Below are 17,787 nucleotides of genomic sequence, written 5' to 3' on the forward strand. Positions count from 1 at the left end.
TCGGGCTAGTCTTCACTCCCCACACGCATCAATGGGCCTTGGGGGCCCACGACCCTGTTGCTGATTTACCATTATCCTTCCTTGGACCACTTTTGGTAGGTGCTAACCACTGCATACCAGGAACACCCCACAAGACCTGCCGCTTTTGGAGATGCTCTGACCCGGTCATCTAGCCATCACAATTTTGGTCCTTGTCAAAGTAGCTCGGACCCTTACACTTGCCCTTTTTTTCCTGCTTCCAACATATCAACTTCAAGAACTGACTGTTCACTTGCTGCCCTAATGTATCCCACACCTTGACAGGTGCCATTGATACAAAATAATCAATGTTATTCACTTCACTTGTCAGTGATTGTAATGCTTGGCTGATCAGTGTATATGTGATGCCTGTTAGTGCATTAGGTATCCATGGCTTCACTTAGACAATTAATAATTGAAATTCATGAAGCATTACCTGTATTCATAAGCCACTGTTTTCTAATGAATTCCTTGGCTGAGTTCTCATGAATTTTGCTTCAGCCTATAAAACTGCTTCCCTACACTGCATGTAGGTGATTATTGCTCTCTAAAACTATCCTTCCAAGATAATATTTCTATTCAAATATTCAATCCTCCTTCAATTGGCATATTGAGAGAAAGAAGCCCGATATGGTAAGAAATCTATTTTTAAAAGAACGGCAAATTGGTCCTCACGCAATGCATTTTGTAGAAGGCCTGGTCAGAATATCAATCACCAAACTTCATCCTAACTAAACAACTCATACAAACATCACTGGTTTTATTGCCAAATAAGTAAAAGATATCTTTGTCTCCATGTTGGATTCTGTGAGTTCTAGTTTTGTAATATTAAGAAGTTTTTTTTCACCAGTTTTTACGCCAGCAAAGATGCAAGATGCTATTTTTTTCCCCAATAATACCAGAGACACCCACTTGATGGTAGATGTCGAGGTAGGAGGCAGGGTTACACATTTTTTAGCAGACTGGAGAACCACAACAGATGAGTGGATACATTCTACGATACAGCACGGTTACAGACTGGAGTCGGTCATTGTAAAGTTCCAGAATTACAGAAAGGGAAAGCTTTTTATTCAGATTTTCGTAATAAAAAAGAACAGCGAAGACTTTCGGAATATACTAGATCTAAGAGGCCTCAACAAACCTATCAAACCCAGGAGATTCTAGATGGAGTCAGTGAGAACCATCGTCGGTGCAATGTAGATAGGAACCTTCCTTACATCAGTAGTTCTAAATGACGCATAGACGCATATGTACATATTTCAGTTTACCAAGCACATAAAAAATGTCATTGATTTGCGATGTTCAACCATCGCTATACATACAAGTGTCTCCCCTTTGGCTAGCTGACATGACCAAGAACTTTCACCAAAATTCTAGTTGTAGCCATGGTGAAACTGAGAAAGGAGGGCATATCTGTGTGGCCTTACCTAAAAGACATTGTCTAAACGTCTTGCACCCATGAATGGGCATTGAAAAAAACAAATATTTCACAAACTAGTAGAAGGGTGAGGCTGTCTGCAAATGGACCTCATGGCAACATTACAAAATGCTAAGACAGGGAGGTTTTTTGCCAAGTACTGTATATGGACAAAGAAGCAGAGGCCGTGGATGCCTTTTTGGTAAAATGGCAGCTCAGTCTGGGCTATATGTTTCTACCAATGCCCATGATCCCTCAAGTGCTAAAGAATAAGGAGGGACATGATAACAGTAATAGCAGTATTATCCTTTTTGGCCCTGCAGATCTTGGGTTCCTTAGGTATTACAGCTAGCGTTAGTGAAACCGTAATTCCTTCCACTACAGCTAGATCTGATCCTTCAAGGTCTGATAAACCATCCAAACCCAAAGCTCTGGAGACTAGCGGCATGGCTACTGAGAGGAGACACTTGAAATGCCAAGGTTTTTATGCAAGGAAAAAGTCATCATCCAAGGCATATTATAGAATCTGGGTTTGTTTTTTGGAAATGCTGCTCTGATAAACAGTTTTCACAAAAGTCCACCCATAGGTACTGTGCTTGAATTCCTGCAAGATGGGCTTGACAAAGGACTTGCAATTAATAGCCTAAAGGTCCTGCTCTTGGGGCATTGTTACACAGAAGGTTGGCTGAAAATAAGTGTACAGTTTATGCAGGCGTCAAGGAGAATAAGACACTTTTATCGCTCTCATTTGACTTCATGGGATTTGAACCTGGTATTGGAGGCCCTAACAGAATCACCTTTTGAACCTTTACATGAGCTTCCGATGAAATACTTGAAGGTAATTTTTATAGTAGCATTTACCTTAACCAGGAGGATTTCAGTGCTACAAGCTCTCTGGGAAGGGGAGACTTTTCTGATTACGCATGAGAATAAGGTTGTATTAAGATCCAGGCCAATATTCCTGCCAAAAGTACTCTCGCAATTCCATATCAATCAAGAAATTGTTCTACCCTCACTATGTCTAAAACCCAAAAACTCAAAAGAAAGGAGATTTCCTTATTTGGCCTTGGTCCGTGTCATTAAAATTTTATTTGAGGAGGACACAGAAATTTAGTAATTCAAAGCAGCTCTTTGTATTCATCAGCGGCAGGTTAAAATAACACATTAGAGAGGCATACACAGTGAAAAAAAGCGTGTATTCACCAAGAAATATCGTGGTTTCGTGGGCAGTTATGGAATCTGCTTCTATGGAAGGGTTATGTGTTACCGCAGTCTGGTCCTCCAAACATACTTTCACCAAACACTGTTGTCTTAATGTCCAAATTTCAGCAGTTGCCCCAAGTTCGGAACAAAGGTGTAAAGTTATATATATATATAATTTATAGTGAACCGGTTTCCTTGAATCCTCCATGGCAGCATGCTGCCAGCCCTAACTTTTTGTTGTTGTTTCTAATATGGTATTAAGATATTTTTTCAGCTTAGGAAAAACCAGAAGACAGAGGAGTGAAACGTGGCCCTGTATACCCTCCAAGTGTGTCTTCTTTCATGTCCTGACTCACCTGCAAGGGGGAATTAACTCCATAGTGTATGCTGCTATGGAGGAGTAAATGAAACCAGTTTAGCACGTAATAGTATGTCAAACATCTGTGCTGTAATCGGACTCCTTTCTGTTTTATATTGCAGCGTGTCTCAGCTCACAGAAATGATTGAACAAGAGGATGTTCTTCTGGAGCAGTTTGTGAATCTACCACAGTTTAAACAAGTCATAGCAGATAAAGATGCCCTAGTCACAAACATTGCAAAACTAGCAAGTAAGACTTATTAGACCTATATTCCCAACAGTTGTATTTTGGGCATGATGAGCTCTGTTAAGACCTGTTGGTTTCTCTTCAGAAAAGAATCTTCAGCTGGAGCCCATTCTAGAATCAAAGCGGCAGGCGTTATTAGACAAGGTGAGTGTGCCCAAACTGACATCTGATGAACTGTATTATTGGTTCTTTTATTCTATTCATGCTTTGTGTTCTTTCACAGTATGAACTCCTCACACAAATGAAAGCCGTGTTTGAAAAGAAGTTGCAAAGACAACATGAGCTGAGTGAGGTATTTTTGCTGGTTAAATTATCTATATGCAAATCATAGAGTTGTCTAACTAGACAAAGATGTGATCAACCTGACACAAATGAAAGTGTGATTACTGTCTTCTTATTTCAGTATAAAAGGACAAATATATTATTTGTCATTTTCCTGCACTTGCGATCTTGCTCTACCCCCATTTTTTAGACATAATTTCTAACAATTGAATCAATTGTTTCAACCTTATTTAAATCAAAACTGATTTTTTATTCTAGAATCTTATAGGCTCAGTTGTATGACATAATAGATGGCATTTGTCAAAACGGGCAAACTGCAAAAAGTACTGTAACCCATAGCAACAACATTTTTGCATTCTGTATATCAAATATTTACCATTGTGTTTGTTTGTTTTTGTGATTTATATCATTATCACTTAGTTACAGCAGATGATAATGGAATTAGTCAGGTTTAGCATTGTAACCGGTCGCTGACAACATTATTAAACCTTAGAAGCCACCACCATAGGATGATTGTTATGCCAGGCTTTGAAGTCTACCACTATAGACAATAGTTTTACACAGTTTGTTTATTAGTTTACTATGTTTGTCCCCAATTGTAAAGCGCTACGGAATATGCGATCTCACACTTCGTATGCTATCACCATAAATCCCAAGACCACTGCTAAGATCTTCTGTGATCCGGGGGACCTCTGTTCACATACAGGAAGTGATCATGTGTCCTTCTCTGGTATTGCTGTGCGCTTTACAAAACAAAGTCACTGCATTCCTGGTGACATTACTGGGGTTTACTGCAGTAATCCATCGCCATTTGACAGGGAGAGAGCAGGGTTAGGTCACACTGGCTATATCAGCGCAGGGACAGAGCAATAATTGGACACATTATTGTTTCTATTCAATACCATTCTAATCTTAATACCAGTTGTTACAGCAGTAAGAGGAGGATAGAGGAGCGTTTTTGTTCAATTTCTGGCACTCCAAGTGCTTTTGGGGTGTTCCCCATTCTTTTGCATTAATTGTTCTGGCTGTCAAAAGTCAGATTTGTCAGCAGTATAAAAAACAATTTGTAGCACTACAAGTGCTTTGGCCTCATTATAATGGATTCAAAGCAGTCCACATATGAGCATAATCAGCAACCAGGTTCTGTCACCAGTCCTGATGGTAGTGTTCCCAGTACGTCATCTGGGAAAGGCGATGTCAAACTACATAGTCTTTTGAAATCAGGCAAAAAAACACACACCCAAAAAAAATTTACCGTGTTGAAGCGAAAAAGAAGTGTAACTGAGGAAAAGTTAACTGCCGATAACAAAAAAAAATAATTGACAACATGCCATTCTACACACGCAGTGGCAAAGAGAGAATGAGGCCTTCGCCTTTCTCTATTAGTGGCAGATCCAAAAATGTTACAGAGCCTACAAGTGGTGCACAACTACTATTACGCGTCAAATTCGAGCTGCAAGATAACAGTAAGGCAGTAGAGGATAATGTTTGCTCTGAATCACAAATGACACCAATCCCTGTGGAGAGTCCATCCAACAGTGGGATGTCTAATCGTGAGCATTATGTTAGTGTACCCATAAAGAGGGGCCCTTTCAGCAGTTCTGCTGATGTGTACCTGAACAGCCCGAGTGTAGCCGGTGATGCACAAATTAAGGATGCCACTTTGGAATTAGAAGAGGACAAGGGCGCTAATGAGGATGTTGGTGATTATGATGCAGACAGATACCAAATTGCCTTTCTCAATTTCTATTTATATTCTAGACTATATAACGGCTGAATAGTTTTCTATTTTACTCCTAGTGGAGAGGGGATCTGATGCAGACAGATACCAAACTGCCTTTGTCCATTTCTTTGTATATTCTAATTCTACAGTCTATGCAGGCTGCTTTTTTTTCTATTCAACTACAAGTGGAGGGCGGGGGGCTATAGAGACAGAAACCAAACTGCCTTTGTCCATTTCTTTAGATATTTTTTACACCCTACGTTTCTAGTTATACACCCCAAAGACGATGGCTGCATTGCCAATAGGCTAATATGGAGAGGAAGGCAATCAGGTTCGTGTGCAGAATTAAGGACGGCCTACCAGGGATTAAACTGTTTTCTTCCTAATTTATTAGCTTTAGAATTACCTTACTTATCCAAAAAAACAGGTGAAGCACTAAATTTGGTTACTTTATGTCCAAAAACATTGATTTTTCAACAAAATAGCAAAACAAAACCAAACATAACCAAAACACGCAATGGCGGTTTGGCAAAACCAAAACACGACGGTAATCCAGATCCAAAAACAAAACCAAAACACGGGGGTCAGTGAGCATCTCTAATAATAAGGAAGATGGTGCAGGTCTGACAAGTTACCTTCCTCCGTTAATCAGAGGCCCATCCATTAGCACATATCAGTGGGCAGGGGACAATATACAGCAGTTGTACCCAGTTGATAAAGCTTAGCCCAAAATCCAAACTCCTCCAAGTAGTTAAAAAAAAAAAAAAGGCCACTCCATGGAGTCAAAGATCATTGCTGCATCCAGGGAGATTAGCACCCGGCTGACAACACGGTCTTGGGTAGTCATGAAGCCGGTATATGCTGTATATGTATAGATGGCGGTTGATTTGCCAGTTGTATAAGGGGTTAATAATAGATAGGATTGTTTTATTAGGGTGCTGGGGCAATATTTTAACCAGACACTTACCGTTGGACTGTAATGGTAAGATACCAGTTAGATTGTGTCCTTCCCAGCCTTGTGCACACCACTATTAGGGCCTTTCTCATGGATATGGTAAACTATTAGAATCAAATGCAATACTGCAAGTGTTAAACAAAGATTCTGGAATATATTTTGTAGAATTGTGTTAGACGGCCATATGTATCGCATGTATCCCACCTCCTCTACCATGATACAAGCCTCTAGCTGGCCCATGGTATTTATCAAGCATCTTTTCAAATATTGTGTTTAAAATCTTCAAGCAATATTCCCAGAATGTACAGGAACCAGGTCAGCAGTAGGGGGTCAGAATTTACAGGTCAATGAATGAAAATATATCTGTCTTGGGGAGAGGGGGGGTTAAGTTGCTGCAACTGGAATTTTACCATCTTTGCAATAATCAGAGATACACCCTTCAAATATTGTGTGTGGGGTAAATAGCACATCTAGCGGAACCAAGGAGATTCCAGGGCCCTCTCCCCAAGACAGATATATTTTCATTCATTGACCTGTAAATTCTGACCCCCTACTGCTGACCTGGTTCCTGTACATTCTGGGAATATTGCTTGAAGATTTTAAACACAATATTTGACGATGGCTATGTCTAGGTTATTTTGTCTGAAGATAGGATAAGACTAGAAACATTTTGATCATGCCATCACACATCCTGGATTAGTAGCTTGTGATCAGCCATTGACCTATAGCATCTACGGAATCAATATTGTGTAAGTGTGAGGAACTGAATGTACAGATTGTACCTAAGTGTAAAATGTGTGATATGGAAGCAATTTCTTCTAGATATATACAAACCCCTCTGCCAACCCTGCTCTTTAGATTAAAAACACTGTCCATTTTATCCTCTTAGTGAGACACACAGATCTATCTTTGTAATGGTGATTTAGTGACACAGGTAATCCTATTAACAGTAAACCTAACGTTTTGTCCACAATATACAGAAAGCTGCTCCCCCTACATTAAGTGTTACATACATAAGTCTGCTGGTTTGTTAATGGGACAGAGATAGAACATGCATTTCCTCCTTGGTTGTGCAGAAAGAAGAAAATTTGAACTAGTTTATTCATGCAGTCACAACTTATGATAGCTCAGCAGTGTGAGCTAAAGACGCTTTCAAGTAACTATCAAGGGTTTGTTGATGAAAGCAAAGATCAAGGGCCAACCACAGAATGAGATGAACCTGCCCCATTCAGTGAGCATGGAGTAAAAAGACCATGTTTAAGAGGTATGATAAGACTGGTTGTCAGACCCATCAGGCAACTAAACTAGATGGCAAGATTGCTTAAACCCCAGGGCATTCCTGCAAAAGGTCAAGGGTTCCATCAAAGCTTACCAATCAAGTTAGAAATGGAAACCAACAGATCCACATTCCTACCTTCTGCAGCCTTAAGGCTCAACACAGACGTCAGGTTATATTGGTCAGCCAGGTGCTGATGTGGTTTGATCATTGGGGCCTGAATCTCATTCATTTATGCTTCCCTTGGAGAGACTCTCCTCCATCTGGCTAATATTGTTTTGGCCTTGAAAATGCCACCGTGTCAATGGTACTTTTCAAGAGTCTCTCTCTTTTCAGTGATGTGTTTTTGACTGACCTGCTCTTTTAGCAGGGCTGTGCATGTTAGAAGCATGGTGTACAGATACTGTAAAGGTGTTTAACACTGGAGGGATTAATAACAACTTGCACAGCGTAAAGATATGTCATACTGCAAATTTGTGCATACCATAAGTAGTAAAGCAAAATTAAACATATATAGAGTCAAAAAGTCCTTGAAAAATATTAATATATCCAAGTCCTTATGTAGTAAAGTTCAGTTAGCAGGAAGATATATTTAGTCCAATCTCCAGTAGATAAAATTGTAACAGTTCTTGCATGGCATCAGTGTTTATTCATGTTTCTGTTATACTGTACGCATCTATATGCTAGATTTAGGATTGCACCTATCTTATGATGTGTGCTACTCAAAGTACAGATGTGGAAACACAAGTGTGCAGATGCAATAACGATAGCCTTTTGCCTTGTTCTGATTGATTTTGGTCTTGTGGTTGTGTACTGACAAAACTTGTTTCATACGTAACACAAACCATTGCTAGTTATCCCATCACCCGTGCAGATATGTATGTTTCTTCCCTTCAGAGCTGCAGTTTGAGTGCTCTGCAGGCCAGGCTAAAAGTGGCTGCTCATGAAGCAGAAGAGGAGTCTGACAGTATTGCAGAAAACTTCCTTGAGGGAAAAACAGAAATGGACGATTTTCTGAATCTGTTCATGGAGAAAAGAACAGTAAGTATTGTAGATGAGGTGAACATGTAACGTTGTATGCATCCATTGTGTATTGTATCCACCTTGCTGTATGAGAGGGGGACAGAAGCAAAGCATGCACATTTATGAACCATAGAATGGTGTAGCAGAGCTGACCTCACACAGCTACATATTACAATGGATAGAAAGGGAGACATTCATCTATGCAGAGGTTACATATAGTTATTACCTCATTATACAGCCATTTAAACATGTTTGTGCTTGGGGCATTATACAATTATGCAAATGTATATTGAGCTGATTAGCCACCCACAGTATCTTGTTTGCTTTAAATATAAATGGTTGAACTGACATGTTAGTGAGCCCTTTTACTTTTCCAGTTAAATAGTGTTTTGCTTCCTATCTCCCACAGTGCTGCCACAGTAGAAGAGCCAAAGAAGAGAAACTGCAACAGTCCATAACTGTGCACAGCCAATACCATGCTCCGCTATAGGTACAGTAACACAATACCATGCTCCGCTATAGGTACAGTAACACAATACCATGCTCCGCTATAGGTACAGTAACGCAATACCATGCTCCGCTATAGGTACAGTAACACCATACCATGCTCCGCTATAGGTACAGTAACACCATACCATGCTCCGCTATAGGTACAGTAACACCATACCATGCTCTGCTATAGGTACAGTAACACCATGCTCTGCTATAGGTACAGTAACGCAATACCATGCTCCGCTATAGGTACAGTAACGCAATACCATGCTCCGCTATAGGTACAGTAACACCATACCATGCTCCGCTATAGGTACAGTAACGCAATACCATGCTCCGCTATAGGTACAGTAACACCATACCATGCTCCGCTATAGGTACAGTAACACCATACCATGCTCCGCTATAGGTACAGTAACGCAATACCATGCTCCGCTATAGGTACAGTAACACCATACCATGCTCTGCTATAGGTACAGTAACACCATACCATGCTCTGCTATAGGTACAGTAACGCAATACCATGCTCTGCTATAGGTACAGTAACGCAATACCATGCTCCGCTATAGGTACAGTAACGCCATACCATGCTCTGCTATAGGTACAGTAATGCCATACCATGCTCTGCTTTAGGTACAGTAACGCAATACCATGCTCTGCTATAGGTACAGTAACGCAATACCAGTCTCCGCTATAGGTACAGTAACGCAATACCAGTCTCCGCTATAGGTACGGTAACGCAATGCCAGTCTCCGCTATAGGTACGGTAACGCAATGCCAGGGTCCGATGTGGGCACGGTAACGCAGTTCCGGGCTCCGCTGTAGCTACGGTAACGCAGTGCCGGGCTCCGCTGTAGCTACGGTAACGCAGTGCCGGGCTCCGCTGTAGCTACGGTAACGCAGTGCCGGGCTCTGCTGTGGCTACGGTAACGCAGTGCCGGGCTCCGCTGTGGCTACGGTAGCGCAGTGCCGGGCTCCGCTGTGGCTACGGTAGCGCAGTGCCGGGCTCCGCTGTGGCTACGGTAGCGCAGTGCCGGGCTCCGCTGTGGCTACGGTAGCGCAGTGCCGGGCTCCGCTGTGGCTACGGTAGCGCAGTGCCGGGCTCCGCTGTGGCTACGGTAGCGCAGTGCCGGGCTCCGCTGTGGCTACGGTAGCGCAGTGCCGGGCTCCGCTGTGGCTACGGTAGCGCAGTGCCGGGCTCCGCTGTGGCTACGGTAGCGCAGTGCCGGGCTCCGCTGTGGCTACGGTAGCGCAGTGCCGGGCTCCGCTGTGGCTACGGTAGCGCAGTGCCGGGCTCCGCTGTGGCTACGGTAGCGCAGTGCCGGGCTCCGCTGTGGCTACGGTAGCGCAGTGCCGGGCTCCGCTGTGGCTACGGTAGCGCAGTGCCGGGCTCCGCTGTAGCTACGGTAGTGCCGGGCTCCGCTGTAGCTACGGTAACGCAGTGCCGGGCTCCGCTGTAGCTACGGTAGCGCAGGGCCAGGCACTCTGTTACAAAGAAAGTTTCTTGTGTTTTTTTTTTTTTCTATTCTTCATTAACTTTCAGTCACCAAACCTGAAAGACGTTTCTTATTTTTGTATATTTCTTTGCTTTCACAAAGTGAAGTATAATTTGCTACTGAGAAACTAGAAGATTTATGAAATATGGATTTTGACTTTCATGGAATTAGCAGTTAAATAGCTTTCTGTGGTATGAAGGATAGCTACAAGCTGCCTTCAACACCAGTTTATCTCCGTAGCTGTAAGAGTAGCATTGATGCTCAGATGAGACTTTGGAGAAATCACAGCTTTTCAGAACAGTTTTTAGCTTTTCAGTTGTAAAGCAGCGAGTCTCAATATTTTCTCCTGTAACACTTTTCAGGGCATATTTAAATGCAAAATTTTCCCTTTGTATTAAAACAGAAAATGTTATATACTTTCCAAGAACCGGGTACTAGAAACCATGTTACCCCTCTAAGGGGCAGATTCAATTCAGTGTAAGGTGTCGCTGGGGGTCGCCTCAATATCTGGATGTGCACATTGCTGCCTGTTACGATAAGGTATCTCCAGGTCAACAGAGCGCCACGAAAAATGACCGGAGATTTCAGCCTAAACATCACCTCGATGTGTCTCTGCAGACTGTCCTGGAGACACATTGCGCTGAATTTTATCTCCCCCTAAGAGCATATAAGAGCATATATATCTATATACATAGAGAGAAAGAAAAGATATTTTATATATATATTTTAGATATTAAAATGTGATTTGTAACACATTAGTTTTGATGAGTAAACTTTACCACATTATTACCAATGAGCATTCAGGCAATGCCAGGAAGGATGCAGGTTTCTTAAGTAGGAGTTTGTCACTTACGGTCTGGAATCAAAATCTACACATATTGCTTTAGTATATGTAAAATGGCTACAGTGTATATTTAGACGCATATTTATAAACCCCACATTTAGGCTAAATTCACAAGTTTGCTGTAGATGTGAAAGGGCTTCCAGTCATGTAGCTCAATTACTAAATATATTAAGAATATGTATTCTACTAAATAATTTCATTTTATGTTTCACAGTTGATTATTTATAAATGTCTATTTGCTGCTGAATTCTCTTACTGACAGCCTATGCCATTGTTTATATCGTTCATTTATTTATTGGCTTTCAGTCACATTTTACGTGTCCTGTACTATGTGACCACGTCTGTGTAACGTCCTCCATTCTCAGTGACTAATGCCACCATGGAAACCTACACAAACTGCTGCTATCATTTATATTTCAAGCTATTGTTTGTACAATACATATCCCCATATAGTAGAGTAGCCCCCCTAACATGCACCACTATAGGTACAGTGTTACATCACCATATGCACCACTATAGGCTAGTGATGTGCTGTGCACCACCGTAGGTACAGTGTTACTTTACCATATGCACCACTATAGGCTAGTTATGTGCTGTGCACCACCATAGGTACAGTGTTACTTTACCATATGCACCACTATAGGCTAGTGATGTGCTGTGCACCACCGTAGGTACAGTGTTACATTACCATATGCACCACTATAGGCTAGTGATGTGCTGTGCACCACCGTAGGTACAGTGTTTCATTACCATATGCACCACTATAGGCTAGTGATGTGCTGTGCACCGCCATAGGTACAGTGTTACATTACCATATGCACCACTATAGAGCTAGTGATGTGCTGTGCACCGCCATAGGTACAGTGTTACATTACCATATGCACCACTATAGAGCTAGTGATGTGCTGTGCACCGCTATAGGTACAGTGTTACATTACATAATTACATTAAATAGTGCTGATATTTTATTACAAGGTATTGTTCTATGCAGGGGCCAGACTCCCAACCAAGCTCAATACAATTGTAATCTTACCAACCACATCTGCACACTGGGAATGAGGACTGTGCAAGCTAGAGAGCTGGGTGATTTCTATAGGTAGCCCCAGGTCTATAGTTGGAAGGACACTAACTTCTGTAAGTAGGTTAGAGTTGGGGGAAAGTAGGTAAAGTAAGAATAATATCTGTTCATCACTGTATGGTAGCAGTCATCATGGTGTAACAGAGCTGTATTAGGATGTCAGTGTCTTTGTTCTCTTTGCTGGAAGCATATTTGTGTGTGACTCATGTGTTGCCAGTATCCTGGCCTGTGAACACTGCGCATTCTAGGATCAGCATTAAGATAATCTTCAGATTTAAACAGGTGCCAAAAGGAACACGTGTAGGAGCATGGTCCTTATCTGGAATAATCTCCAAGAACTACTTCACCATACATACATACATACAGAACATTAAATTGGATTGGTTTCTTCAACAGCAACCACAAAGTTGTCCAACAGCTGCACAGGCAGCTGAATAGAGGTTCCAGAAATAAACAATTATTATCCTCTTACAGTGTAAATTCTGGAGATTCCATACAAAACAGAGCTATTGATTTTTTTTATTTTCTCATTTAGTTCTGTCGGAGCATCTTCAGAACTGCTCCATTATTCATGTATGAATTAGAGACGCAGGGGTGGATTTACTAAACCTTCCAAAAAGGAAAAGTGGAGGTGTTGCCCATAGCAACCAATCAGAATCTAGCTTTAGTTTTCTACTAAATTAATGATCGCTAGCATCTGGTTGCTATGGGCAATACCTCCACGTTTCCTTTTTGGAAGGTTTAGTAAATCTACCCCGTAGTCATTAAAAAAAAAAAATTGTTGTTAGACATGTTTTACCACTCTAATTTTGGACATGTTTTGACTGCTTTTTGCTTCCTCCCGGGTTAAAGCACCGGGGTAATTTTACCTGTGTATCATCTTACTGTATCCTCTGTAAGAGACCCGACTCATAAGTGGAATGCCCCTATAGAGAACAAGGCAAAATGAGAAGTGGATGAACTTGCATCAGCGTTACAGTAAAGAGTGTTCCAAATACTAATTCTAACAGCGAAAGAGTGAAATTGTAGTCATTCAAAACAGATAACATAAAAATATAAATTACTGTACATGGCCTTTAAATATGTAAAATTCTAAATTACCCTTTAAGGGACAGCATAATAAACAAACTGTGAAAACGTTGACCACACAGGAAATATTTGTGAAAATACCCCTATTTGACTGCTGTGCGTATATTCACACCCCCTTTGTGGTTTCGTAAAACACATGTCTTGTGTGAGCATCTACAGAATTGCCGTCAGCCCTACTACCACTGTCTGACTGCTCTCATAATTAGTGTTACTTTTTCTCTTAAAATACTGCTCTTTGTTATATCCTCATCTATGTCTTATATATATATATATATATATAATAAGATTAAGGGGTAATCATGAGCCACACATTGCACTGTATTATTACACTTATATTTGCAGTCATATAAACGATTTTTCTGTATAAAGAGCAATTAGATGGTGTAAAAAGCATTGTACTGGCTGACTCCACTGGAGACTTGTAAAGATGTTGTCTTAGAGGGGACAATAACCCACTAGACTTGCGGTATTCTTTACATATCTGTTCCTGGAAATCCAATATTTATTCATTTGGGCACAGTATGTGAAAATGTTGCGCCCTGCCGGTTCCACCATCAACCAGCTTGAAGCAGTAAGCTATAGTTGATCTGTACAAATGGGAAACCTTCCCAGAAAATTGAAACACAACGTTGTGCTGCTTGTCTGACGCTTTCCCAGCTTGTAAATAATATTTCACTTAGTTGATATTAACATAAAACAGATTTGATGAAAAGTAAGCTGTATCATTCAAAAGGGTAATAAACGAGTGTACAGATTATTATTATCTTAGATTAATTGTGAATTGTTTCTTTCTCCCTTTAGGTCATTTGAAACGGATGATGGTAAAGATTGGTGACTGTACTCCAGGAAGCACATTTTTGTATTTATGATTGGAAGATGGAGACTAGCATAACTTGATTGTATTATGTTCCATTGATAGACTATTGCTAGAGTCTGTTTTTGTACAATTTAACTTTCATTTATTTACTACATGTTCATTTCACTTCAACCTGAGAAACTATCTGCTGTAATTATACTTCTAATATATATTTTTTACTTTCTGTTACCCATATTGGACTGATTTATATTAAATACTTATTTACTGTGACACCAGCCTTTTATTTTGTAAGATTACAACATCCCTAACTGACCTTAACAAGCACTTGCTGTCATTTCACCTTATTTCTGAGATGTGTGCAGTGGCTCAGAAACAGCATGTGCACAATGATAGTAAAGCATGTTTTATATCCAGCTGTACATGTATGAAACATGAGTAATAAACACTTTTCACACTAATTATTTAGTGATAATCTAGTACTGCGGAGAGGAGAACTGTTTTGTCTTCAATTAGTCACGTGCATTTGCTTTGAAGAAGGAAAAGTATTTACCGTGGACCCTTCAGTCTTGGAAACAAATGGTGTTTTCAAAAACATGTTTAAATGGTCTAGATAACTGTTTAAAACACACAGCAACGTTCTAGCCTCATAAAGCACAGGGCAGGAGCCACTGGTAGAAGGATACCGGAACTACCAACTTACTCTTCTGGCCCTGGGTAGAAATTATCAGCCATGCAAGAGTTAAGGGCCAGCTAAAATGTAACCACCTAAAAATATGTATCTAGGAGTTTTTTTTAAATAGGTTGGTTATTTAAAGGAGACTTATAAATGCATAGTTGGGGTCCATTGTACCTCTGATAAATCGCACACCTATCAGCCTTTTCTGAATATCCAGTCTCCTCTGGTTACACCTGTTCAAGGGAGAGGTCCCTAAGACCAGACCAGAGCCCCAAGATAATTTTACTTCCTTTTGCACTGTGCTCCTAGTGACACCACACACATTTTTTAAAAATGGGTCAAATCACGCTTCTGTGTTTGGCAGTCAGAAGGGCGAGTAAGGGTTTGGTGGATGCTGGAAGAACGTTACCTACCTGACTGCATTATGTCAACTGTGAAGTTTGATGGAGGAGGTATAATGGTATGGGGCTGTTTTTCAGGGTTTGGGCTAGGCCACTTATCTCCAGTGAAGGGCAATCTTAATGCTTCAGCATAACAAGCCATTTTGGACAATGCTATGCTTCCAACTTTGTGGCAACAGTTTGGGGTAGGTCCTTTTCTATTGCAATATGACTGTGCCCCAGTGCACAAAGCAAGGACTACAAAGACATGGTTTGATGAGTTCAGTGTGGAAGAACTTGACTGGCCCACATAGAGCCCTGACCTCAACCCCATCTACCATCTTTGTAATCAATTGGAACGGAGATAGCGAGCCAGGTCTTCTCGTCCAACATCAGTGCCTGACCTCATAAATGCTCTACAGAATGAATGGGCACAAATTCCCCCAGAAACACTCTGTCTTGTGGAAAGCCTACCAGGAATAGTGGAAGCTGTTATTGCTGCAAAAGGGGAAACAACTCCATATTAAAGTATATGTATTTGGATACAATGTTATTACAGTCCCTGTTAGTGTAATTGTCAAGCGTCTGAATACTTTTGCCCATATACTGTGTGTGTGTGTGTATACATGCATACACATACACACGTGTATGTATATATCTCTATCTCTTCTGGTGTTGTAAAACTACAACTCCCATCAAGCCCTGCTAGCAATTAGTTGGTTATCTACTGGCAAAGCTGGCTGGGACTTGTAGTTTCACAAAACCTGGAGAGCCACAGGTTGACCAGGCCTGGTCCAGGTACATGTGCTGCCACCTGGAGGTGATTTTGGTCTTAGGTGTTTATCAACATAGAGCATGTGGATCAACATTGTATTATGCAGAAATCTTGTTGTATTAACTTTATATAACATTTCTATTCTCCTAGATACACAGATGAGATTGTTCCCTACTGATCTTGGATATTCTATTCATTGAATGCCGCATTGTATTACTTTATGACTTTGTCATAACCCTGACAGACATGGCTGAAATGGCACTTTTTTTTTAAAAAAAAAAATTCTCACAAACTACTTCTATACTACTAAATATTTGTATGTGTATACACTATAAAAGTCATTCTGAAACATTTTTTGAGAAATGAAGTTCCTTTCTTTTTCTGCCTTCAAATCTCTTGCCTAAGACAGCTGCCTATAGGTGTTTTTGTAATAAGCTGTTCAAATTCAGTAAGAATTCTCTGCAGTGACCGGATACTAGTGACTATGCCCAGACCAAAAGCTGGTCGCTTCTTAGTCGATTTTCACATATTCCCATGTGCAAACTTACTATTATCATGAGTCAGCAATTCCTACTAATAGGATGTTCTAGGCAAATGGCCATAGTCCAAAGTGTGCACTGCGGCTCCCAGGGGTGCAGCGGCCAGGAAGAGAAAAATAAAACAAAAACAACTTACCAATTCGGCGGCGCCCGAGACCCAGCATCCTCCCTTCTCACTGAATGTCGGGCGTGACGTCATCATGCCCGACATTCAGTGACGAGCAGCAGGAGAGAGGAGGATGCTGGGTCCCGGGCGCCGCCGAATTGGTAAGTTGGTTTTTTTTGGGGGTTTATTCTTCCCTCTTCCTGGCCCCCAGGATCTAGAGGGGCGGCAGAGTGTGTGGAGATGGAGGGCACAGTGTGAGCTGTAAATTATTCTTTGACAGAAATATAATTGAAAAAAAATATATAAAAATATTATTTTTCCTTGGATTTATGTGTATTTTCTTTTTGCATACAACTAAATACTTATTACGTTTTTTGACCCAACTACTTATAAAACGGGACTGCTCTAATTATTTTGGAGGGCTGCCTTGAAAAAAAATTATGGAGACTAAGGGTGCCACAAACTGAAAAAGTTTGGGAACCACTGGCATAGTGCACATTGTAGCAATCTGTGTCAGTGAACAAATCCTAACATAACATTTGTCAACGGACAGATTATTTGTTGGATAAGTGCTGAAAACAATGCTAAGGAATGGCATAGACATAAGCATGTCCTCATTTGTAACATTGTTACAAGCACGTTCTCACAGCCTCTGTCCAGCATAGTGTGTGGTGTACTAATGACTGCAGACTACCAGCATTAAAGCGCATATGGGGGCCTATTTATTAAGACTTAAATCAGGCACGAACTGCTTTTTCTGCATGGTTTAGGTAACATTTTTTATCAGAAGCCTAACGCACGAGATATAATAGAAATCGCCTGCTTTAGGCTAAGTTTTGCATTAAACCGCATTCCTTATAATTTTTAATGGCCAATTTAACAAGCTTCAAAAAGCCTAGCTTTTCGGAGCTTGACCCCAATGGCTAGCGCTGCCATTCTACTCTATGCGGAGAGCAGCCTTCCTGCACTCCCCTATGTTATGAAATATGGTTC

General features: G+C 40.9%; 1 protein-coding gene across 1 annotated transcript in view; it reads left to right on the top strand.

Annotated features, from left to right (window-relative positions):
• Positions 1–14,776, top strand: part of VPS37A (VPS37A subunit of ESCRT-I) — a 32,093-nt gene extending 17,317 nt beyond the window's left edge. The window contains exons 7-12 of the mRNA XM_075196339.1: positions 3,119–3,246; positions 3,329–3,387; positions 3,467–3,535; positions 8,377–8,520; positions 8,912–8,992; positions 14,303–14,776. Coding sequence (XP_075052440.1) covers positions 3,119–3,246; positions 3,329–3,387; positions 3,467–3,535; positions 8,377–8,520; positions 8,912–8,992 — 481 coding nt within the window. The 3' untranslated portion in view covers positions 14,303–14,776. The remainder of the gene's footprint in view (positions 1–3,118; positions 3,247–3,328; positions 3,388–3,466; positions 3,536–8,376; positions 8,521–8,911; positions 8,993–14,302) is intronic.
• The last annotated feature ends 3,011 nt before the right edge of the window (positions 14,777–17,787 follow it).

This window comes from Mixophyes fleayi, chromosome 1 (assembly GCF_038048845.1).
Source record: "Mixophyes fleayi isolate aMixFle1 chromosome 1, aMixFle1.hap1, whole genome shotgun sequence".
Classification (NCBI taxonomy): Eukaryota; Metazoa; Chordata; class Amphibia; order Anura; family Limnodynastidae; genus Mixophyes; species Mixophyes fleayi.